Raw genomic sequence first — 23,709 nt, 5'->3', positions numbered from 1 at the left:
CACATCTTTGTTTATTAGGTCGGTATACAATCTGTCATATCATCTGTATGTCTCCATGTTCTACTGAGCAGAGAGAGCTCCCTGAGGGATTTCTTTGTATTTCCAGGGTCTAGACTTATGGTTGATGATCCATAAGTATGTGTTGATTGACTTGTGCTCCATGTTTACCCGTGTCTAACATTCATGCATACCAGGTACACAAAACCATACAGATTCATTCCCACAAATAAGAACTCTTCCTACTATCTTGAATCGGTGAACGTAACTCTCTCACGCCCTTAGAGTTCTTATCATGATTTGTTTGCTTGCCCCTTTAAACTGCTAGCACCCCAAGGACAACTCTTACACGTGTTTCATCTCTACCAAACTCTTGACATAGCACTGAGGTACTAATAAATGTTAGTTAATATACAAACCTTGGTTACCCCTCTCCATCATTAGATGGGCTGCAGACACTTACAGGCACCCCACCCCCTCCCCAAAGGCAACCTTGCCCAGAGTACAGATACTGGGGATCACACCCCTGGGACCACTGGAACACAGCCCCAGCCAGGGTCCCACCAAGCTGGGAAACAGGGTTTAATGTTTTAGCCTCTCCCTGGGCTCCCTTGGTAGGGCTGTAGTCTCCCCATGGCCTCTTTCTTTGTGTCCCTGTCTCTCTTTGTCTCTGCCTGTTTCTTCGTTCCTCTGCCTCTGTTTCTCTCCAGGTTCCCTGCCTTTTCTTGTAGTTCTTCCGACTTTGCTTCAACGACTTTATGTCTCTCTTATCTGTTTCTACATGTGTTTGTTTCTGGCGGCCAATCATTTGCTCTTGTGTTTTTGGTCTGCTGCAGTCTCTGTCTCTCTGCCTTTGCATCCTCTCTGATTCAGGGCTCTTAGGTTACGACTCCGGATCCAGGTCTGTGTCCATCGGCCTGCCTCTCCTCAGCATTTATCTGGCGTCTGCCACTAGCTCCCGCTACTGCCTGTCTCCCCCAGCCCAGCCCAGCCCCCACGCGCGGCCCTCTGCCTCGCCGACCGGTCCCGCTTTGTTTCCCGTGTCTCGGCGCCCCGCCCCCGCCCCATCTGGGGTCTCCGCCGCCCTCTGCCGCCCTTTGTCTGCCTTGGTCTTTCCCCCACCCCTTTCCCTGGGTCTGCCTTTGGATCTCTCTTTGTCTCTCCGGGCCGGGGTGGCTGGCGCTGTTGACCAGCTCCGGAGTTCGGCGCGGGTGGCCCGACACAGCGACAATTAGGAAGTCTTCGGCCCACCACATCCAGCTCCAGACCAGGAGGCACACGGTTAATACCACCGAGTTCGGGCAACTGTCCTCGGCTCAGAGTAGCCCTCTCCGCGGCACGCGGCTGCCCGCCGGCCACAGAGCTCTGGAGGACGAGGGCTGCCCCCACAAGCGTGCAGCTCCTCCAAGGTCCTAGAGCGGCCGGGTGCCACCCGGCGCTTCCGCTTCCCGTCCCCGCCCCCGGCGGCCGCCCCAGGGGAACGCCTGGGACGGAGCCCCCTCCCCGTTTGGCGCCGAGCCCACATCCCCGAGCCGTTGGCGGCGCGGGCACCGGAGCCCCGCCGAGGAGCTCCGGAGGGCGCCGGGGTGGCGGAGGCGGCTGCTGCAGCGGCGGCAGCGGGAGGAGAAGGGGAGCGGCTGCGCTCCGGAAGGAGCAGCAGGTGCAGGGGCGGCTGGCGGCGCGGGCGGGGATCACCGGGAGCCGCGCCCCGCACCTCGGACCCGAACGCTGCCCGGTCCCCGTGCCGGCCAGCAGAGGGCAGGGCGCCGCCGTCCGCACATGGCTGTGTGACCGTGAAATTGTGTCTGTCCCCTTGCTCAGGGCGGCGTGCCGGCGATGGAGCGCTCGGTGGGGCCCTGGGGCGCGGATCTCCATGGCTCAGAGGACAGGGAGCAGCTGAGAGGCACCCGCACAGGTGAGGGCCAAAGCGGTGCACCGCCGTGGGCAGGTAATGGCCGGGTGAGGACCCCGGTGCTGGGCTTTGCCTGGCCCAGACCCAGAAAAATCGGACATGAACTGTGCTTCCGGGGGGTGGGCGGGGGGGGGGGGTTGGGCGGGGAGGAGGAGAGCAAAAGCCAAGGGATGGAGCCAGTGTTTCTGAGCACCTACTATGCGCCAGGCCTTCAGGGGCATCATTTCAAGGACTCCCTCCCCTTCCCCGACAGTGATCAGCAGGCTTGCTGCCTCTGCCCTACTTCAGGCCTCATTCTGTCTCATCCCGGCAATTGCAGCAGCCTCCCCTCAGCCCTTTTCTCTCCAGTGATGCACTGTGCAGCCACATTGATCTAAGTCCAGATCTAATCCTGTCTCCCTTCACAAAAACCTTCCCTAGCTCCCTTCTGCTACTAATTAAAAGCCTTAGCCTAGTGTTCAATCCAGATCTTACATGCTTAATCTAGTCTCAGCATCCCTTTCCATGGTTTACTCTTTTCTCTGCTGTGAAAGCCCAGCCCTGTCTCTTTATTTCCTCTCTCTTGTGACAGCACAGTTATTCTGAGCCTGCAATTATAATTTTTTGTGCCTATCTCTCTTACCCATCCTGAGGGACAGGTGTGTGTCTGGGTCCTCTCAGGTACACACAAGATGATTGAAGTAATAAGTTACAGACTGGGCTAATATAAAAAAGATATAACGTAATTAGCAAATACCAGGCAATATAATGTAGGGGTTAACACAGGCTTGAGAATCAGACAGACCTGAGTTAGAAACCTGGTTTTGCTACTTTATAACTCACTTTGAGCAAGTGACTTAAATTCTTGGAGTCTCCATGTTGGGTAAAATGGGGGTAGTTAACAGTATTACCTCATAGGATTGTTTGCAAGGATTCAGTAATGCTTGGTTAAGTTATTGGCACATATGAAGGGCACAGTAAAAGGAAGTTACTGTTACTGAGAGGCACAGACAATAATAAGTGCTTCAGAAATTCAGAGGAGAGAGAGCAAGAGAGATCCTTGCAACCACAGATGGTCAAGGACGCCTTTCTGGGGAGGTTGCTATCAAAGATAGGGGCTGAGCCAAAGGGCAGGGTCTACAACTCCTTTTTCTTTCCCCAGGTCTAGGGAGTGAGAACGTGGAGATTTCTCAGCCAGATGAGTTTGAACATGCCCCACAGGAGGATGACTTGGGGTTCAAGGAAGAGGAAGATTTGGCCCCAGGTCATGAAGTAGGAAATGCCTCTCTCAAACCCGAAGGCATTCAGACCTGGGATGACTTGTGGGTCCAGAGAGTGGGACCTGGGAAACCACAGGCCCGGGACAGAGGCCCTCGGCTCCTGGGAGAACCACGCTGGGGCCAGGCTAGTGATCGGGCTGCCGTGTGCGGCGAGTGTGGCAAGAGCTTTCGGCAGATGTCAGATCTGGTGAAACACCAGCGAACCCACACAGGGGAGAAGCCCTACAAGTGTGGGGTCTGTGGCAAGGGCTTTGGGGATAGCTCTGCCCGTATCAAACACCAGCGAACTCATAGTGGTGAAAAGCCCTACAGAGCCCGGCCACCAGCCCAGGGCCCCCCAAAGATTCCTCGATCCAGGATCCCTGCTGGTGAGCGCCCCACCATCTGCGGTGAGTGCGGCAAGAGCTTCCGGCAGAGCTCTGACCTGGTGAAACACCAGCGGACACACACGGGCGAGAAGCCCTACAAGTGCGGGGTCTGTGGCAAGGGCTTTGGCGACAGTTCTGCCCGCATAAAGCACCAGCGGACACACCGGGGGGAGCAGCCCCCCCGGCCCGTGGTGCCCCGACGGCTGCCATCTCGAGTAGCCACGGCAGCCGCACAGGGACCTAAGGCCCAGGATAAGCCATACATCTGCACTGACTGTGGCAAAAGATTTGTACTCAGCTGCAGCCTCCTGAGCCACCAGCGCAGTCACCTGGGGCCCAAGCCTTTTGGCTGTGATGTGTGTGGAAAGGAGTTTGCCCGGGGCTCAGATCTGGTGAAGCACCTGCGGGTGCACACAGGAGAGAAGCCTTACCTCTGCCCCGAGTGTGGCAAGGGCTTCGCTGACAGCTCCGCCCGGGTCAAGCACCTCCGCACCCACAGTGGCGAGAGGCCTCATGCCTGTCCGGAGTGTGCCCGCACCTTCAGCCTCAGCTCCACCCTTTTCCGCCACCGCCTCACTCACGCGGAGCCCCAGGACTTCAGCTTCCCAGGCTACCCCCTCGCCCCCCTGATCCCCAGCCCACCCCCCAGCTTAAGCCCACCGCCACCTCCCCTTGGCACCAGCCCCCCGCTGACACCTCGAAGCCCTTCGCACTCAGGTGATGGCCCTTTCGGCCTGCCTGGCTTGGAGCCGGAGCCTGGGGGCCCACAGGCTGGGGAGCCGCCTCCACCGCTGGCGGGTGACAAGCCCCACAAGTGCCCTGAGTGTGGCAAGGGTTTCCGCCGAAGCTCGGACCTGGTGAAACACCATCGTGTACACACGGGGGAAAAACCCTACCTCTGCCCTGAATGCGGCAAGGGTTTTGCCGACAGCTCTGCCCGGGTCAAGCATCTCCGCACCCACCGTGGTGAACGGGCTCGGCCACCACCACCATCCACTCTCCTGAGGCCACACAACCCCCCTGGCTCAGCACCCACGGCCCCTCGATCCCGAGTCCGGGCTCAGCCCTCTGGGCCCAGCCAGCCCCACGTGTGTGGCTTCTGTGGGAAGGAGTTTCCCCGGAGCTCGGATCTAGTCAAACATAGGCGCACACACACCGGGGAGAAGCCATACAAGTGTGCAGAGTGTGGCAAGGGTTTTGGTGACAGTTCTGCCCGCATCAAGCACCAGCGTGGGCACCTGGTCTTGAGGCCCTTTGGGACAGGGGATAGTCAGGCAAGGCCCCTCAAAGAGGAGCCACCAACGGGACTGGAATGATGGGGTCCAGGGTGGGTGGAGGCCCAGGAGACCAAAGGGGAGGGTATCTGCCGCTTAAGCAGAGAAGAAAGGGCCTGGGAGGCAGTGGGAGGGAGAAGGAGGGGAAGAAACAAATGGGAGAAAGGAGTGGATAGATAGCAATAGAGATTTGGAGACAATGACCTTGAAGCTCAGGAAACTCCTGGCTGGGCTCAGTCAGGACCTTGCCAGTGTGGTTTATACCCCCAGCTTCTAGAACACTGCCTAGTATACAGTAGGCAATAAATATTTGTTGATGAACAAACTGACCTTAGCCTGAGGGCCCTTAAAGAACTCTAAATTCCTGCTGCCTCTTAACCTGTAAATTGACCCCTCCCAACCTTGCCCCTGGGAGACCAGCACCCTGAACCAGGGTTTGTTAGACCGATGAGCTTCAACAATAAGACTTCTGAGGTTTAGGGTGACAGAGTGAGGCAAGGCCATCTTGACCACCCTACTGATGGTGAGAGTATTGTTGTGAGGCAGGCAGTACCCAGCCTCAGGCCGCTGGACGTGGTCTTAGCCAGGAAGAGGACACTTGGAGAGGCCAGACCTATCTGCCCTGGAGAAGCCCAAACTGCCCTGACACCTGGACACGGCAGAACAGGTCAGAGACAGCAGAAAGAGCAGTCATCTGCCCTGGGTGCTAAGCCCAGGTCCTGGTGGACGGCAGCAGAGATACACTGGCAGAAGGGCAGTACAGGGGTGAGGAGAAGCCAGGGAAGCACCAAGGCCTGACAGCCACATCTCCATGTGTCTCGCCAATAAACTGCTTCTTGTCTGAGGCTTGGACTCTTGTGTGCGTGTCTGCGTGGTGAGGGGTGAAAAAGGTGCCGAAGGGTCGCCACAGGCAAAATCCATAAGCCATGTTGTAAACTTGCTCTCTTTGAGCCCTGACAAATAAAGAAGTTGGGTTGTCATAGCTGCATTTTAGCTCTGACAACGGGTTAAGAAAACGGCCACCAGGCCTGTCAGCTGATGCCTCAGACCTGAGTTCTGGCTGCCCACAGGAGCCACCTACGCCACAGGCTCGAGCGCGACCCTTAAAAGGAAAAACACTCGGTGGGAGCGTGGGGGGTGGGGGTGGGCGGGTGTTTTGCGAGCGCTGTTGCTATGGCGACAGGTACCGGGAGAAAAGTGGCTGGCAGGAATTGGTACCAGCTCAGAGGACCCCGACACTGATGTTCTGCTTTCTGGGAAACCCCACCTCCCTGCGACCCTTTTTTTATTTGTCGAGAAACAGGTCATTCGTCTGCATAGCCCAAAGGCAGGGCCAAGGGGATGTCTCTATCCCCCAGAAAAGGCAACCGTATTTCCCAGCCATCCATGCGTCATTAGGTGCAGGACTCCAACTCCTAGCTTTTTCCGAGGAGGGCGCCAATAGGGAGGAAGGGGAAAAAGGAACTGACCTGATTGGCCAGGGACAAAAAAGACTAGGGCGGTTCACCCATCTAAGAAATGAAGTACAAGACTCCCTACAACTTCGCAGGCTTGTCGTCTCAGCTAATTTGCGGGAACGGTCCCCGGGTAGAAGCTCTCGCGACATCTTAACCGTCGGCCGGGCTTCCTTAGAAACCAATGAAAGCTTGCTGCAGCGCGGCTCCTCCCAGTCCTCCCACCCCTGCCAAGTTGTTAAACAGATTCGAAATCCCAGAATTTTGAGTTCAGGCCTGGAGTGCTCAGCGGCTTCTGTCCTAAGTGCACACAAACACCCATAGACCTGAATGGAGGCCTTTGGGGCTTTGGGAAGATCCTCCCTGCTGGTTGCCGTGTCTCATCTCCCTACCAGGTTGGCCTCCAACGTAGCCTGCAGTGAACTTTGTAAAATCTGACCACTTCACTCCCCTATTAAAAACCCTGCCGTATGTGCGCATGTCCTCTCTATAAAACTTAACTCCTAGATGGCATTCAAGGCCTTCCACTTGTGTGGTTTCAGACCCGTGCCTATTAAATATTCTGTTTTTGTAACTTGGAATGCCCCCCTTCCCAACGTGTTAACCTATCCAAACACCTCAAGTGTTACTTCCTCCCAGAAGCCTTCCCTAAACCTCCAGCCTGGTTAGAACCCCCTTCATCTGATGTGTTAAGCTCCCTTAACACATCGAGAGCTTCTTTAGGATAAAGAGACACTCAACAGCATTACCTACTGTGTGCTGGGTACTGGGCATAGAAAGATGAATAAGACAAAGTTTCTGCCCTCAGTTTCTACGCAGAAGCTAGACAATGAACAAATATTTTCAAGTGTGGTAAAGACTATGCAGGAAGCAGGCATGCAGGAGAGACTCCCACATGGTTCAATGCCTCTCCAAAGAGGCAATTATGTTAAGACGTAAAGAATGACTTGGAACAAGCCGAGAAAGGAGGAGGTGGGAGATGAGATGGCGAATGGTGTGTTCTATGCACCAAGTCCTTGGGATTCAAGAACTCAAGTAAACTTCTAGTGAGGCTGAAGGCAAATAGTGAAATGCAGAATAGTGAAAAGTGAGATAAAGACTTCCAAATTCAACTTTCTACCTCCCAGTCCTAAAAGGGGCCTGGCATACAAAAAGGCTCACTCAATACTTTGGTGAACGATGTCCTTGGGACATGATGTTCTCTTCACGAGAGTTTACAGTCCCACAAACTGCTACCTCTTTGTCCATCTGGCAAACTCCCACTCATCTTTGAAGGTCCTTTACATTTATCTCTTTGGTGAGGCCTGCACCCAATATCCACTCCCTTCCAGGGGGCTGTCAGAACACCTATTGTTTCCTTTTCATATGTATATGATATATATATCATATACATATATATTTTTAAATCACCTTCTTTACTAGACTGTGAGATTCTCAAGAACAAGAACTAGCTCTGATTCCAGATAGATACTTGTACATGTTCCTCCTTTTGCAAGTATCTGTTCCAAAGTCCTCCCACAGTAGGAGGACCTTCCAGTAGGGACTTTCGCTGCTCCCAGCTGAGCCTCCTCACTGATTCTCTGAATTAGGGGAAGCACGCCTTGCCTTTCGCTAGAGTTCCTGCCATAATCTGGCCCTGCCTGCCTCTTCTCCAGCTCCCACACTACATTTCCATTAACTCACTTGGCTCCAGCCATACAAGCCTTCTTTCTTGTCCTCAAACATGCCAAGCTTAATCTCACCTTAAACTCTCTGTAGTTCTGTCTAGAACATTCTTCATCTAGATTTTCAAATGGCTAACTTTTTCTCATCATTCAAGTTTCATCTCATATATTATATCCTAAGAGATGCCTTCCCTGCCCACATTAAAGAAGCTCCCAACCATAGCCACTCCTTGTTGCATCATCTGGCCCTATTTCCTTCTTACACCTGTCCTTACCTGAAATTATCTTATTTACTTGTTGACATTTTTTACACCTTGAGAAGTGCCATGGTAGCTAAGATTTTTGTCTCTTTTGTTCACTACTGCATCTCCAATATCTAGAATAGTGCCAGGTACATAGTAGGGTTCAATAAATATTTGATGAGAGAATTAACACAATCAAAGTGGCTTTTGGGATCCTGAGGGTGAGTATCACATTCATTTACCCCCTTTTCCCAGCTCTGAGGAAGAGCAAAACTTTGACCAGCTCTGAGGAAGAGCAAAACTTTGACCAGATGTAATCCCAACATCCAAATTATGTTATGGGTTCTGCAGACTGAGGATCCGGCTTGAGTCCTGGCTCTGCTACCAATTTCCTCATGTAACCTCATTTCTGAGAGAGAATTTGGTGCAACAGGAAGAGCATGAGGTTTGGAATTGGCTACTTACCAGCTATGTGACTTTGAGCAAATTACTTAAGTTTTTAGTTCCGTCATTTGTCAAAGGAAGGTAATATGATTGATCCCCACAGGGTTGTTGTAAAGAGACAACCAGGGATTGTAAGCACTTACTGAATGTAATTTCTCTTTCATCATTTCTGAATCTTCGTTGCCCCATTCATAAATTGGGAGAATTAGGTATCTTTTTCAAGAGAAGTGGGAAAATACAGATCTTTACATGAAATATCTCAATTTTTAAATGTTGGAAATTAAATTTTGTAAAAGACCTCTCGTGCTTCTTTTGAAGTTAACTTTTAAACCTGAGAGCCAAACAAGATACTTCTGTGGACTGGATCTGGTCCGTGTGCTATAATTTTCCACCTAGGCTACTGGGTTGCTGGGGATGCTGTGACAGTACTTACTGTGTAACTTAGGCAAGTCAGTTAGCTTCAATTAGCTCATCTGTGAAATGGACCCACCTTTGTGCGGATCGAGATCAGATGTGCAAAAGGCTTAGCATAACGATGGCGCATAAGAGGCACACCACGCAACAAACAGCAGCGGTTGCTTGGATGGCTGTTGGTAAGTATGTATTCAAGGAGCAAGATATCCCAGAGAGCAGGAGACCGTGAAGGCGACGCTGCGAAAGGAGAAAAGATGGGAGAAGAGGCAAAAAGAGGGAAGGGACGAGGTGAGGAGGCAACAGGGTCCGCCCTCCAGGCGGGGCGCCAGCGAGAGGCCCAGGCAGGGGCGGGAGCGCACGTGGCCTATTTCGGGCGGAGCAGACGCGCTTGGCCGCAGCTGAGACCTCCGAGCCTGCCGCAGGAGACGAGCCTTTAAGGTAGGTCACTACAGGACTGTGAGGACCTTGAACACCGACTAGGGCAGCCCGGGGTCTTTGGGAGTCGGAGTTGAGCGGAAGGTACTGGGTGTGGGCTCGCCACCCTCCCGGGGCAGTTTGGGCCGGACGCCTGGGTCCTCTGGCCCCTCCCCTAGGGGCGGGGTTAGATATTCCGACCAATGGCCAGTCGTCAGCGAGGCCCCGCCTACTCCCCGCCCCCGGAGTCGCGGCGTCGCAGAGTGCCCAACCGCCCGGCGCCCTGGCCTGGGGCAGCTCGAGCGCCCGAACCTGTGGCTGGTGAGTGCGCACCCCCTCAGGGTCTCCGTCCCGATCCTGCCTCCAGCCCGTGCCCTAGAGCTCCGGGCCGCGGACCCAGGCACCGGGGAGTGACTCAGCGCGGGGAGGGTGGTGACTCACTGGGGCTAGAGATTCGAAGTGTTCAGGGCCTTGAATGCCGGGATGAGTGGGGTGAACGAGAGTCTTCCGAGCTGGTCCCGGGATAGGGCTGGGGCCTAGGGCCGGGCTGGGATAGAGGGAAGAAGGTCAGACACAAAGATCACAGGAGAAGCCACGGCTGCACCGCCTTGTGTGGGCCAGAGCCATGGTGGGGGGCGGGTCCTGAGCTTCTGACTCAGCTCCCTGCCCCAGGACACCAAGATGCCCGGTGAACAGCAGACAGAGGAGGAGGAGGAGGAAGAGATGCAAGAAGAGATGGTGCTGCTGGTGAAGGGTGAGGAGGATGAGGGTGAAGAGAAGTATGAAGTGGTGAAACTCAAGATCCCCATGGACAACAAGGAGGTACGTGTTCCACACCCTGGGGTCCCTTCGCCCCTAAACCTGGTGCAGGTCCAGCCTCCCTCACACAGAATCCAGGGATCCTGTCCCTACTTTCCCTTGACTCTCAGGGTTGGCCACCCATCCTTCTGTCCCACAGTCCATGCTGTCATCATACAGATGTCACGCCTACTGTGCCAGGCTCTGTGCTGGGTGCTGGAGAGTAAACGCTCTCCTCGGTTCCTCGAGGAGCTTGATGCCTAGCAGGGTTAGACTGACAAGGGTGTTGAAGGTTTAAAGAGAGGAGTTTTAAGGAGATCAAAATATGAGTTAGATTTACCCATTAGAGACCCTAACTGCCACTAGGTATAGTTCTACTTCCCAAAACCCTACAGGACTCCCACCCACAGCCAGAGCAGCCCTGAGTCCAGCTGGAAGACTCCTGGGCCAGATTTGTGGGCCCAGGCTCCCTCTGATTTCTTCCTGCACAGGCGCCAGTTCCCAGAAAAAGAAAGTTCTGCTGCCCCCTAGTGGGTGTGGTGGGCCCTAGGGGGAGGGGGCTGGCTGCTGTGGCCTCCTCTTCCAGTCAAAATAACTATTTAGGGAATTCCCAGGCGGTCCAGTGGTTAGGACTCTGCACTTTCACTGCGGTGGCCCGTTTAGTTCTGTTTTCTCAGGCTTCCTTGGCCCATCCTCCTAGCTCAGCCTGCCTCTTCCGGCCCTGTGAATCCCCTGGTCTCCACCTTTGGCCTATAAGTTAAGAACTCAGACTCCAGAGTTTAGGGTGGACTTCCAACTCTGTCACTTACCAGCTGTGTCACCTTAGGCAAGTTTAACCTCTTTGTGGCTCAGTTTCCTCACTGGTACAAGGGAAATCATAATAGCACCTACTTCTTGGGGTTGGGAGGATTAAATGAGTTAATACATGTAAGAGTTAGAACTGTGTCTGGCACATAATAAACACTATGTAAGTATTTGCTGCTATTATTCATTTTTCTCCCTAAAGTTCAGGACCTTGGGCTAGGTCATCCTTCTGGAGATTTTTCTACTCATTTTTCTCAAGGCCTTTCTGGGCTGAATCCTGAGGCTTGGGAGTGAACAGGGAAACCTAGAACATGGAGGCCTAGAGAATTGAGGGCAAATAACTCAAGGCAGTGGGGAAGGCTTCATGGAAATGACTTTGACGTGGGCCTGAAAACTTAGTGGGAATTTGGCAAATGGAGGAGGAGGAAGGGCATTTCAGGATGAGGAAACAGCAAAAGCAAATGCTCAGAGAAGATAAGGCCAGAGAAGTAGGCGGGGCCAGAGAGTAAAAGGTGTTGAAAGGCAGCTTAGGAGTTTGGACGTACTCTGTTAGGTTATGCGGTGCCATCAGAAGCCTCAAATCAGAGGAGAGACATGATCAGATTTTCTATTTAGAAGAATCGTGGGCTGCTGTGGGGAGACCAGGTCAGGTATGGCTGGTAGCCTGCTCTAAGGTAGTGGCAGCAGGGGAGAGAAGATGGAAATAAGGGGGTTTTGGGGAACATTGACTGGACTGGATGGAGCTAAGGATGGGAAGGGTGGGTGTAGGCATGGCTAGTCATGAAAAGGCTGTAGAGCTAGACTCTGAATGGTATCATGTAGCGGTTAAAAGCATTGGCTCAAATCCTAACCACTATTTACCAGTTTTGCCTCGACAGCCTTTTCATCTATAAAATGAGATAATGAAAGTAAGATCCTTGAAATCCAGTCTAAGTATCACGTGGGTGACTGGATTTGGAGGAGGGTGGAAATGAGAGTTACACACACACATCCCACAAGATAGCTCATCAACTTGCTGTGTGGTCTCCCTGAGTCTCGGTTTCTATGAAATAGTGGTCTCCAAAGCTCCTTCTAGTGTCAACATTCTGTGACTCTCAGCTCTCACCCAGTCCCATGGCCGGTCATTGTCCAGAACAGGCCTTAATTATGCTGCACTCAGTAGCTGGAATATTCTCTCACTGCCTATTAAAATCCAAACTATATTTAATGAATAGAAGGGTTTTGTCAGAGGGCTCTATGTACATCCAGTCCTGTCTCTCCCTGCTTAAAATTGAACCCTTGAGTGGTATTCTGTTTCCCTCAGCTCCTGCGCCTGGCATTCAAAGGTCTTCATCGTCTGACCTCATGGCTTCATCTCTAGTCACTCAGCACCCATCCCATGCCCCAGCTTCAAACACACCTGACCCTTCTTACCTCGAAGACTTTGCCCATGTGGTCTTTCAACCTGTAGAACCCTCTTCACCTTTCCCACCTGCTTTCCCTAGGAGTAGTGCATCTCCTAGATCAGGCTTCTTCATTTTTGACATGCGTACATATCACCTGGGGATCTTGTTAAACTGAAGAGTTTGATCCAGTAGGTATGGGGGGGACTTGAGATTCTGTATTTCTAACAAGTTTCCAGTGATGCTGACGCTGCTGGTCTGTGGACCACACTTGATTTAGCAATGAGCGAGAGGATAGGGATTGTACTTTATACTCTGTACTCAAAAGAAGGGAGATTCTGACAGCTAAAAAAGCCCAGGTGAGGGAGACAAACTGTGTAGGTAACCTTAAACTTGTCAGTGAGATAGAATTGCATCATTCTATGAGAGAAGAGGTGTTTTAGATAATGACAGACTTCCAGTGTAAACCCTGACCCTGCCGATGGATTAGCTGTAGGACCTTGGTAGTCACTTACTTCTGAGTCTTATATCTTTATTTTAAAATGGTGCTAATACAGCCTAACCCAAAGGGTTGTGAGAATTTAAAATAAGAACATGGGTGGAAAGCACTTACCACACTTCCTGGCACACAGTGAGTGCTCAGTAAGTGGTAGTTATTGTTATTAATTAGAAAAGTAATGGCTGAGGAAAAAACTGGAATGTTTGCTCTGGTTTAAAACAAAAACAAAAACACCTTAAGCAGGAAGACAAAATCACTAACTTTATTTTTTATTTATTTATTTTTAAAATAAATTTATTTATTTATTTATTTATTTTTTGGCTGCATTGGGTCTTTGTTGCTACACTCAGGCTTTCTTTAGTTGTCGTGAGCAGGGCTTCTCATTGTGGTGTCTTCCTTGTTGTGGAGCACGGGCTCTAGGCACGCGGGCTTCAATAGTTGTGGCTTCTGGGCTCTAGAGCGCTGGCTCAGTAGTTGTGGCGCACGGGCTTAGTTGCTCCATGGCATGTGGGATCTTCCCAGACCAGGGCTCAAACCTGTGTCACCTGCATTGGCAGGCAGATTCTTAACCACTGCGCCACCAGGGAAGTTCCAAAATCACTAACTTTAAATACTTGGATTGTCATATTCTTATACTACATGTATCCCCCTAGTACCCTCATGTTATAGTGCAGATACCCTGTATTCTAATTTTTAAATCTAACAGCTGTAGAACTTAAAAGGCATGTAAGTCTGGTATTTGCCAGGCTTCAGTCACTTACCTGTTTGCTCATTTATTTAATGCTCTTCTTCAGATAGATTCACATTGTTTTGTTAAATAAATTTACCCTCATCTGAGCAATAATACTGATGAAATTGTGGGTTTCATGTGATCTGTTGTTTTTCTAATATCCATGAAAATAAATACATAATGATCATAGTAAGATAAGAGTTAGCCTACATAACACTTAGAATCCTCTTGCATTCTGTGATGTGCATACCTCAAGTCGGGAAATATTGATCTCACCTAGCCTACCTTGCCTTCCTTGGTTCACTGAGGCAGGGGAAGGGAGGGACTTGCCTGGGGTCTTAATGAGCTAGACTCAGCCCCTCTTACGAAGATTCTTCCTAGGGCACCCAAGGCCCCTCCTCCTGGAGCTGGAGATACCAAGGGTACTTGTGTGAAGAATTTCTTTTTCACAAGATAGTGAATCCAGCATAAGGAAGTCCTCAGGCTGGTCAAAGTCACCTTAAAGAAGGGTGCCAAAGAAAAACAGGCCAGAAAAATACAGATATAATGAGAAAAATTCTCTCCACGATGGCTGACGTGATGAAATAAACCCAATAGATGTCAAAACCGGGGCAAGACTGGAAAGCATGACCTTGAATTCAGACTGCTGAATTTGCTGTGGGGAGTTTCTCGATTTAAAGTATCAAGTTGTATTTTAACCTTGAATCCCTCTTAGAGAGTGCCAGGCACTTGGAGTCCAGCGGCCGTCACATCTTCATGCTGTGTGTGCAGGGAAGCAGTGTAGCCTACTGGTTAAGGGTGAGAACTCTTAAGGTCAGTCCTGACTCCCACTGGCTATGTGAATTTAATCTCTCTGAGCCCAGTTTTCTCAAAAGATAATGCCTGACTCAAGGGGGAGTGACAGGAAGATTTAATACAATAATGTACATAACATAGCACTGTCAGATCTTTACACTGTAATGTTATCATTATCATGATAATAGTATTTAAGCCAGAGTTCCCTTGGCTGGTGACCAGTTTCCCAAACTGCCTTGTTTTCAAATTTCTGAGGTGGTTACCAAAAAGCTACTGTCTTTTTAACAAAGGATCTTGAAGGCCCTGAAGGTGCCCTCCTTACAACTTCAGAAAGAAGAGGCCTCGCCACTCCCTAGTTGTCATTTACCCTCTCTTAACCTGTTTCCTTATCTATAGAAGAAGAATAGTGATAATCACTTGGTGGAGATGGAATATGGGGAGAAAGAAGCTAACACTGTCTTATGCTTAATATGTGCCTGGTTTTTCATTTGGTCATGAATTAATATCCTATTTGCTTAGTCCATAGTAGAGATTTAACACCACTTTTGCTAGGATGAGCCTTCTCTTTTCTAAGAAGGAAGCAATGTTTCCTCAGTATTCCTCTTTACTGTTAGTACAAACTGTTTTCCCTTCATCTGCCTCTTATAAAGCATTTCTTTTTCTGATTTTATCTCCAGAGGCCCAGACCTCATGAAACTGGCTTATTTTTGAATTTTTTTCATTTCAGGCCTCAGAATAGTATTTGGGTTTCACCCTGGCTGCCTTTTTTGCAGCTTAAAAAATGATAGGTGCTTGCTCTTGAAAGTTTATTAGAGAGCCTGGACTTGATGGTGGCCTGGTTTCTAAGACACCGTGCTCTCCTGGGTCTCTTACCTCACTGGCTGCTTCTGCTCAGTCTCCTTTGCTGGCTGCTTTTTGTCTTGCCACCCCCATTTCTCTCTGCCTATTCCTTGGGCGAACTCATCCAGTCTCAAGGTTTTAAAAACCACCTCCATGCTGATGCCTTCCCAATTAACATCTCCAGCCTGGGCCTCTCTCCTGAGCTCCAGATGTGTCAAGGAGAACTGCAGATAAGATCAGAAACGGATAGTAGGTACCAACTTGCGCCTCCCTCCACCCTCAGCTCTGTAGATGGCAATTCCGCCTTTGTAGTTGCTAAGCTCAAAATCCTTGGAGTCATTTTTACTCCTTTCTTTACACCTCATGTCTAATCTACTATCAAATTTGCTGTCTCAAACTGCAGAATATGTCCAGAAGCAGACCACTTCTCACCACCTTCACTTCCCAACTTTGTCACTGGGTCCAAGCCACTGTCTTCTCTGGCTTGCAGTACAGTAGCTTCCTCACTGCGTTCCTGCCCCCTCCCCTCCTTTATTCTTTTTTTTTAAAATTAATTTATTTTTTTTTGGCTGCGTTGGTTCTTTGTTGCTGCGCATGGACTTTCTCTAGTTGCGGCGAGCGGGGGCTTCTCTTGTTGCGGAGCACAGGCTCCAGGCGTGTGGGCTCAGTAGCTGTGGCTCACAGGCTTAATTGCTCTGCAGCATGTGGGATCTTCACGGACCAGGGCTTGAACCCTTGTCCCCTGCATTGGCAGGCGGATTCTTAACCACTGCACCACCAGGGAAGCCCCTGAAACCTTTTAAAATATGAGTCTAATCTGTTCCCCTCCTTGCTCAAAACCGTCTAACATCTCTATTGAGTCCTCACCTCATTCACATGCAAGGCCCTATGCTAAGATATCCCCTTCAGGACCACTCCATGGATTACTCTTCCCCTCCTGCCGTCCGCCCTAAGCACTGTTTCTGGCCATTCCTAGAACAGGAAAACTGCTGTCTCAGGGCCTTGCTTTTCCCTCTGGAACCTGCTCTCTCACCTCCTTAGGTCTTCGCTCATGTGACATCAGCGAGGTTCCTCAACCCTATTTAAATTTGCAGCACCCCCTCCAATACCAGCACTCCTTATCCATTCTTCCTGAAACTAGGAATTAAAAAAAAAATTTAATGTTGAATCCCCAGTTCCTAGAACAGAGTCTGGCACATTGTACGCGTTCAATAAATACTGTATGAATTAATAAAGAATAGCTAGAATTACACTAGGCATTGTGCTATGTGCGTTTATGTTAATCTCATTTAAAGCGCACATCCGTCCTGAGAGGCGCACCCCGTGGCTTTTCCTACTGTACAAACGGGGGACGGAGAGGCTGCAGCCGGCAGAGCCCCAGGTCTCTGGCTCCCGAGCCTCTCGGTCAGGGCTGACCTGTCCCCTGTCCCCTCTCCCCGCAGGTCCCGAGCGAGGCGCCAGCGCCGTCGGCGGACCCGGCGCGCCCACACGCGTGCCGGGACTGCGGCCGCGCCTTTGCGCGCCGCTCCACATTGGCCAAGCACGTCCGCATACACACGGGCGAGCGGCCCTTTGCGTGCACCGAGTGCGGCCGGCGCTTCTCGCAGAAGTCAGCGCTGACCAAACACAGCCGCACGCATACGGGCGAGCGGCCTTACGAATGCCCAGAATGCGACAAGCGCTTCTCGGCCGCCTCGAACCTGCGGCAGCACCGGCGGCGCCACACGGGCGAGAAGCCGTACGCATGCGCACAATGCGGCCGCCGCTTCGCCCAGAGCTCCAACTACGCACAGCACCTGCGCGTGCACACGGGCGAGAAGCCGTACTCGTGCCCGGACTGCGGACGCGCCTTCGGCGGCAGTTCCTGTCTGGCGCGCCACCGACGCACGCACACGGGCGAGCGGCCGTACGCATGCGCCGACTGCGGCACGCGCTTCGCTCAGAGCTCGGCGCTGGCCAAGCACCGGCGCGTGCACACGGGCGAGAAGCCGCACCGCTGCGCCGTGTGCGGCCGCGGCTTCGGCCACCGCTCCAACCTGGCGGAGCATGCGCGCACGCACACAGGCGAGCGGCCCTACCCATGTGCCGAGTGCGGCCGGCGCTTCCGCCTCAGCTCACACTTCATCCGCCACCGTCGCGCGCACATGCGGCGCCGTCTCTACATCTGCGCGGGCTGCGGCCGGGACTTCAAGCTACCCGCCGGAGCCACTGCCACTGAGCGCTGCCCAGATTGTGAGGGCAGTTGAACCGCCATTCTTGTCTCCGCGGGGTGCGAGCTGGGGAGGGGCACGCTAGTATCCCGACCTGGGGCTGCGTTAACCTGGACAACTCCCCGCCCCGCCTCCTGCGTCTCAGATGGGGTGGGACGGCGGGCCTGGCTGCCCTGGAACTGGGAGACAGGGAGGATCCCCTACCGGGGGTCCCTGGAAACGCGCCCACCTCCCCCTCATTACATCCCCTCGGCCCGTGTTAGAGTGAATAAAGTATTATATCCTCACCCCACCCGTGCCTGTGAATGAGGTGGGTGGGGTGTGAATTAGGAGGAAAGTTGGGGGTCTCTCCAGGCTTAGGTGATTTAGGTGAATTGTCATGGAGTCAAGTGGGGCTATAAGCCCAAAAGTGTTCCAGGAACTGGTTTTGTGTGTGTGTGGAGTCATTCCACGCTTGGCCCTTGGTTATGTCTTCATGACCTCAGACCTAGAAGGGTCCATAAATTTAGCGCATTTGTGATCAACAGGCACTGCATTCTGCAGAGCTTTGAGTGAGCCGGCATGAACCTCATGGAACTTGGTCTAGTAAAGAGAAGCAATAGTGGAAACTTTAGCACGAGGTTAAAGGACTTCACTGCTACATTATTATTAGCTCATTTTCATCCTCAAAGCATCCCAAAGTGAGGTAACTCTTTTACCTCCATTTCTGCAGATGAGTAAATAGGTACCGACAGCCAGTGAATGGCACAGTGAGGACGAGTACACAGGCAAGTGCAGTCCCTTGTCATTGGAACTCTGTTGGGGGAGTTGCTGGATAGGAGAGGTCTTCAGTGCAGTCTTGGAGTTTAGAGAGGCTCTTCTCAGAGGTGGCATTTAAGCTGGTCTTAAGGTCAAGAGAGTTGGGGTTGGGGACGTATGGAGAGAACCCCTGAACCTGCATGCCAGACTTGTTAGAGCTTGCAGATGTCCTCTGGGGTGGAAGGCAGGGACAACAAGCAAGGACGTTGGCAGGAGACAGACCACTAAGGACCCTGGAAGCCAGGTTAAATGTTCCAAGGCCACAAAGAAGCCTTGAGGGATTAGAGGGGAGGGAGGCATATGGCATATTATTGAGCTAGAATTAATAGGAGTTAAAGTGGACGTGTGGAAAGGAGAGATGGGGCTGATTTCATTTCTTAGCTTGGGTGACCGCAGGCAGTGTCATTGAGATGGGGACACAGGATGAGGAGCAGGAGCAGGAGTTGAAGTGGCAGCAATCGTTACACCCCAACCTGGACACATTGAGTGTGAAGTAAATGTGGACGGGTCAGGGAGGCGATTGGAAGTAACACCTTGGGGATATCAGGTCTGGAGGGCATGGCACCACATCCAGAAGAGGGTAGTAGAGAACTTGAGTCTGTGACAGAACAGCCAGAGGTAGAAAAGCAGAAGTGTCTTGTCTGGGAAATCTAGAGGAAAGTGTTTTATGGAGGAAACAGCTCAGTCAGATGCCGCTGTGGTGTCCACTGTGTGTGAATTCGGGGAAAGTGATGAGAACGGTTTCAGTGGAGGGGTGGGGGGTGAAAGCCAGCGTTGAATGGGTTAGGGTAGAAATGAGACAATGAAGAAGCAGAGTGGATGGGTATAGATCCATTTCAAGAGGTTTGGCTGTGAAAAGCATGAGGGAAGTAGCTAGAGTTTTGTTGGTTTTGTCTTGTCAATACGAAAGAGAGTCAAGTATGCTTTTTTCTTTTTTTTTTGCGGTACGCGGGCCTCTCACTGTTGTGGCCTCTCCTGTTGTGGAGCACAGGCTCCGGACATGCAGGCTCAGCGGCCATGGCTCACGGGCCCAGCCACTCTGCAGCATGTGGGACCCTCCCAGACCGGGGCACGAACCTGTGTCCCCTGCATCGTCAGGCGGACCCTCAACCACTGCACCACCAGGGAAGCCCTCAAGTATGCTTTATGTGCTAATGGGATGGGCTAATGGAAAGGAAAAGACTTTGATTATATGGAGGAGAGAGGAGATAACTGATCAAGGAGACAGATGAAATAAGAGATCAATAAGCTAAGGCTCCTGCTATCACTGGTGGGCAGAGGAAAGGAGGGTTTGGGAAGTTAAAGCTAAAGCAGTTCCAATCTGATGGATTCTCTTTTACCTAGGAAGTAAGAGAGGTCACTGGTTAGGAGGAAGTGACGTCATTAATAAGAGTGAGGGCAGTAAAGGGAAATGCTTTATTTTACTGATGTGGAATCAGGTTTCACCCTGTGAAGGCGGCAGGCTGCTAGTTCCCTGGGTAGCTCTGAAAAGAAAGTGATGTGCCTGGGGTCACACAACGGGTGAATCATACACACCCAACACTATCTTTAGGTGTAGAAGTGGAACAAGCAAATTGGCCTTGGGAGAGAAGGAGGGGGCTAAGGGGTCCAAGCCCCAAAAGAGAGGAAGCCCTGTTCTGCTTCATATCAGACAGACTTGACCGTGATTTGTGCTGGGGGCCAAGGGAGAGGGGCAGAGAGCTCTCTCAGGGACAAGGCCCACGCCTGCCTTAACTGTTGAAATTTCCTGCTCTGTGCCCCTGAAAGTTTTGAGTTGAAAAAGCAAACAGATAATGACAACTGCAAACTTACACTGTCCTAAACACTCTACTTAGAATAACTTACTCAAACCTTACAACCCTATAAGGTAGATAACATTATTTTCATTTCATTTAATGTATTTATTTATTTATTTTTGGCTGCGCGGCACGTGGGATCTTAGTTCCCCGACCAGGGATGGAACCCACGCCCCCTGCGGTGGAAGCGCAGAGTCTTAACCACTGGACCATCAGGGAAGTCCCTTATTTTCATTTTAGATGAGGAAATGGAGGCACAGAAAGATGCCAATATAATCCAGAACATCATCCGGTATCAAAGATGGCATTTGAACCCATACAGCCTGGCTCCAGAACCTGGGCTCTTATCCAACACTACATAAAGCCTCCAGTCTTGTTTAGAGAAGGGGAAGGGACTTACTTGCATGAGGTCAGACAGAGAACTTACTAGAAATCAGATCTCTCTGCTCTGCAGGTGGGCAGTATAATAGAGAAACATGGGCTTTGGGCTCACAGGTATCCCTGGTACCCCTCTCCAGCATGTGCTGAGACAGAGAGCCTCCCCAGCTGCCCCAGGAAGAATCCAGAAGTTGCTAACCAAAACTTTTATTGAGAGAGAAAAAAACAGGAGGCTACCTACTGGAGGTTCTTGGGCCTCAGACCTCAAGAAGGGTAGCGCCCAGGCCCATGATCTGTTAGGAAAGGACTAGAATGAGGTAGCATGGCTGGAGCACCCTCTGCTCCTCAGATGCCGTGCTGAGTTGCAGGTTCTGTGCCCATGTTTCTAGGTTGAGGCCTGACCTGTGGACTCACAGGCAAGGTCTGCAGGCCCCACAGCCTGGTTTTCAGAGGTGGCCCCATGGGGCAAGTCTGTGTACTTGCGGGCAGAGCCGCGGGACAGATGCACTGGGTAGCGTCGCCGGTTGGTGTCCATCTTGGAGAGCACTGCTCGGGGCAGATCTACACGGCAGCGGGCTGCCAATGCTACCAGGTAGATGAGGACGTCACTGAGCTCCTCTTGAAGGGCTGCTCGTTCCCTGGGGGGCCAGGCTTGGGGCCCAGGCTCCTCATCCGGCTTCCACTGACTGGGGACAGGACACAAAGACAGGCACACACACATAGATGCTAGCTAGGCCAGTGGGCTCCACCTCTCTTAGGCGCACACCCCAGGCCTTGCAGCAATGAACTCCCACCTCCTAGGAAGTTCCTCCAAAGACAAGTCAACCCAGCTAGGCCCTGGAATCTTCATGGTGGGGAAGAGACCCCATCAGATGATTCACCCAGACCTCTGTGTCCCTACCTGAGCCAAGGAGTAGCCAAAAGACACAATTCTACTCCTCCCCTGCCGGCCTTAGCCACTGCCACCCCAGACTAAACCTTAGACCTGGACCACTGCAGAAGCCTCTAACTCATCTTCTTACCCTGCACCATCTTTTAAAAGCACAAATTACATTTTGTCCCTCCCCTGCTTAAAACTCCCCCAAGTGTGCTTGGAATAACATCCAAACTCCTACCATGCCCTCCAGGTCCTGCATGAACTGACTCCTTCTTCCAGTGTCATCATCCACCATGCTCCCTCTCACTCCCCACCTAAAGCCACTCTGGCCTTTTCTGCCTTGCAAACGGGCCAAACTGTCACAGGGCCTTTGCACTTACTGCTCCCTCTGCCTTGAATGCTCTTCCCCCCATCCTTCCCATGGCTGGCTGTTACTCAGGTCTCAGCTCAGATGTCACCTCCTCAGAAAAGCCTCCCTTCTGTTACCTTCTTTCTCATCACCTTGTGTTACTTTCCTCATAGAACTTGTGACAATTCCACATCTTTTAAAATTAGTTCACTTATCTATTGTCAGTCTCCTTGCACTGTGATGGTAGGAACTGTGTCTATCTTGTTCAAGGCCATATCTCGATTCTAGAGGACATAGCACACAGATGGTGGTCATGAATCTGTAATGAACGAATGGCTTGCCCTCACACACATCTGTGCCCTCATTTGTCCATCCCACAGTGACTGCCCTGACTTAGGTCTCACCACCTTTTGCCTCATCTACACCAGCTTCCTCACTGGTCTCCCCTGACCCAATTCTCTTGGGGATCCAATCCACCCTGCAGACACAGTGACCTTTCTACCATTCAAATCTGGTCAGGTGTTCTGTCCAAACTCCATTGCTTCCCAGCCCTGATTCTATCATTCTGTGTTCCTATCCTACCCCTGTCCTCCACAGCCACAGTATATTGAGTGCCTATTGTATCCCAGCCACTTGGGACACACCAGAGACCAAAACAGACAAAATCCTTGCTCTTCCTCAAGAAGCGTACACTGAAGGAATCTTATATTCTCCCTGAATTTAACTTGCCCTTTCCCACCTCACTACCTTTGCAAATGTAAACTCCCCCTGTCTGGAATGCCATAGGCAGGTCTTCTATAGAATACCTGCCTTTCCACCCCAGAGGCAGAGGTAAAGGACAGTTACCACTGTCCCCTCTTAGACCTGGACCTGCCTTGCTGTTTTCACACCTTTCTCTCCCAGGAGACTGGGCACCCCTAGAGGGCAGGGACCTATAAGTCATCTTTGTATGCCCAGCAACCATGTACAGAGCTTGGTAGTGAGGAGGGGAAATTGGATCCAGGGATATCTAATGGTCAAATAAATCCTCCCCTCCCCTCCCCAACACACAGACTCTTCCGGAAGCCTATCATCTACTCACAAGAGCTCTGCCAGCTCCCCTACTTCCCCTACCAAGGCCAGGAGGAGGTTCCGAGGTTGGTGGAACTGGTCCCAGTCTCGTTCAGCAGCAAACTCAGCATGGAGGCGGCGGCTGGAATAGGAGAAAGGGGTGGAAGTCCAGGTCCCAAGGTTAGGGGATGGGGGAGGAGATGCAGGGCCCTGGCAGGTACCTCAGTGATATGTAATGGGGGCATGGGTATCAGGGGGGATTCTGCAACCAATTCCTTGGGTGGCCTAAGCAAGTCGTTTCCTCTTTAGGGAACTTGGTTTCCTCATCTATAAAATGGGTGGGACCTTACACAGACCCTAAATTGTCGAAATCTAATAATACCTTCTTTTTCATTTTTCCACCTCCTGCTGCTGCTTCTGCAGTTTTCCTCCATCTGGAATATCCCTATCTCTGTATATCTAAATCCTATTGATTTTACAGAATACAGCTCCAGGACACTTCCCCTAAGAAGCCCTCTTTGATTTCCTCCAGCAAGAAATGCCTCCCACCTCTCAACACGACATTTACCACCGTCCTACCTCCGGCTCCTGGAGGGCAGAGACAGGGCAGAAGCAGCATCGTACTCCGGTATATCCCCTGCCTCAGGTGTGCATTAAGCCCATTTTACAGAGGAGGAGGTTAGAAGGCTCGCCTGCGGGGGTCAGCCAGCAGAGCTAGGACCTGAGCACAGCTGCTAGCCTTCTTCCCGACCACGTGGAGGGGCCCTCCCCAAACGGAGGGAGAAAGGGGGCGATCTCCCCAGCCCAGCCTGGGCAAGGACGGCTTACATGTCCTCGAGCGTTGGTTCCGAGCTGAAGCTGAAGGGGGCGGCAGCAGCAGTGCCCTCTCCTCCTGCATCCCCACGCGTCTCCCCACCCGCGGACATACCGCCCACCCCGCCGCAGCCCTGACTTGCTGAAG

General features: G+C 51.7%; 3 protein-coding genes across 5 annotated transcripts; 2 read left to right on the top strand and 1 right to left on the bottom strand.

The window, feature by feature from the left end:
• The first annotated feature begins 1,382 nt into the window (after positions 1-1,382).
• Positions 1,383-5,648, top strand: ZNF48 (zinc finger protein 48). The gene is made up of 3 exons (XM_070043667.1): positions 1,383-1,657; positions 1,819-1,912; positions 3,051-5,648. The coding sequence occupies exons 2-3, from the start codon at positions 1,834-1,836 to the stop codon at positions 4,850-4,852; spliced, it is 1,881 nt and encodes a 626-aa protein (XP_069899768.1). The 5' UTR covers positions 1,383-1,657; positions 1,819-1,833; the 3' UTR covers positions 4,853-5,648.
• Positions 5,649-9,386: 3,738 nt separating this feature from the next.
• On the top strand, positions 9,387-17,792 carry ZNF771 (zinc finger protein 771). Of its 2 annotated transcripts, none has more exons than XM_070043668.1 (3): positions 9,387-9,466; positions 10,115-10,264; positions 16,733-17,792. In XM_070043668.1, exons 2-3 carry the CDS (start codon positions 10,124-10,126, stop codon positions 17,534-17,536), a joined length of 945 nt encoding a protein of 314 aa, XP_069899769.1. In that variant the 5' UTR covers positions 9,387-9,466; positions 10,115-10,123; the 3' UTR covers positions 17,537-17,792. The 2 variants fall into 2 exon arrangements, with proteins under 2 accessions (XP_069899769.1, XP_030727616.3); XM_030871756.3 differs by lacking the exon at positions 9,387-9,466 and adding an exon at positions 9,665-9,763.
• A 2,105-nt stretch (positions 17,793-19,897) lies between these two features.
• On the bottom strand, positions 19,898-23,709 carry DCTPP1 (dCTP pyrophosphatase 1). 2 transcript variants are annotated; one of them, XM_060285077.1, is made up of 3 exons: positions 23,328-23,570; positions 22,812-22,890; positions 19,898-21,158 (listed from the first exon to the last, which is right to left on the bottom strand). In XM_060285077.1, exons 1-3 carry the CDS (start codon positions 23,365-23,367, stop codon positions 20,858-20,860), a joined length of 420 nt encoding a protein of 139 aa, XP_060141060.1. In that variant the 5' UTR covers positions 23,368-23,570; the 3' UTR covers positions 19,898-20,857. The 2 variants fall into 2 exon arrangements, with proteins under 2 accessions (XP_060141060.1, XP_030727618.1); XM_030871758.3 differs by lacking the exon at positions 23,328-23,570 and adding an exon at positions 23,577-23,709 and having other exon boundaries at positions 19,906-21,158; positions 22,780-22,890.

This window comes from Globicephala melas, chromosome 15, assembly GCF_963455315.2.
Source record: "Globicephala melas chromosome 15, mGloMel1.2, whole genome shotgun sequence".
Classification (NCBI taxonomy): domain Eukaryota; kingdom Metazoa; phylum Chordata; class Mammalia; order Artiodactyla; family Delphinidae; genus Globicephala; species Globicephala melas.
The sequence above is the reverse complement of the archived record's forward strand: the minus strand, read 5'-3'. Positions and strand labels throughout refer to the sequence as shown.

Coding starts and splice junctions, on each gene's coding strand:
- ZNF48 (XM_070043667.1), top strand. CDS start 1,834: ATGGAGCGCTCGGTGGGGCCCTGGGGCGCGGATCTCCATGGCTCAGAG. Junction 1,913..3,050: donor GCTGAGAGGCACCCGCACAG/GTGAGGGCCAAA, acceptor TTCTTTCCCCAG/GTCTAGGGAGTGAGAACGTG.
- ZNF771 (XM_070043668.1), top strand. CDS start 10,124: ATGCCCGGTGAACAGCAGACAGAGGAGGAGGAGGAGGAAGAGATGCAA. Junction 10,265..16,732: donor TCCCCATGGACAACAAGGAG/GTACGTGTTCCA, acceptor CTCTCCCCGCAG/GTCCCGAGCGAGGCGCCAGC.
- DCTPP1 (XM_030871758.3), bottom strand. CDS start 23,674: ATGTCCGCGGGTGGGGAGACGCGTGGGGATGCAGGAGGAGAGGGCACT. Junction 22,891..23,576: donor GAACCAACGCTCGAGGACAT/GTAAGCCGTCCT, acceptor CTCCTATTCCAG/CCGCCGCCTCCATGCTGAGT. Junction 21,159..22,779: donor GGGGAGCTGGCAGAGCTCTT/GTGAGTAGATGA, acceptor TCCTGTCCCCAG/TCAGTGGAAGCCGGATGAGG.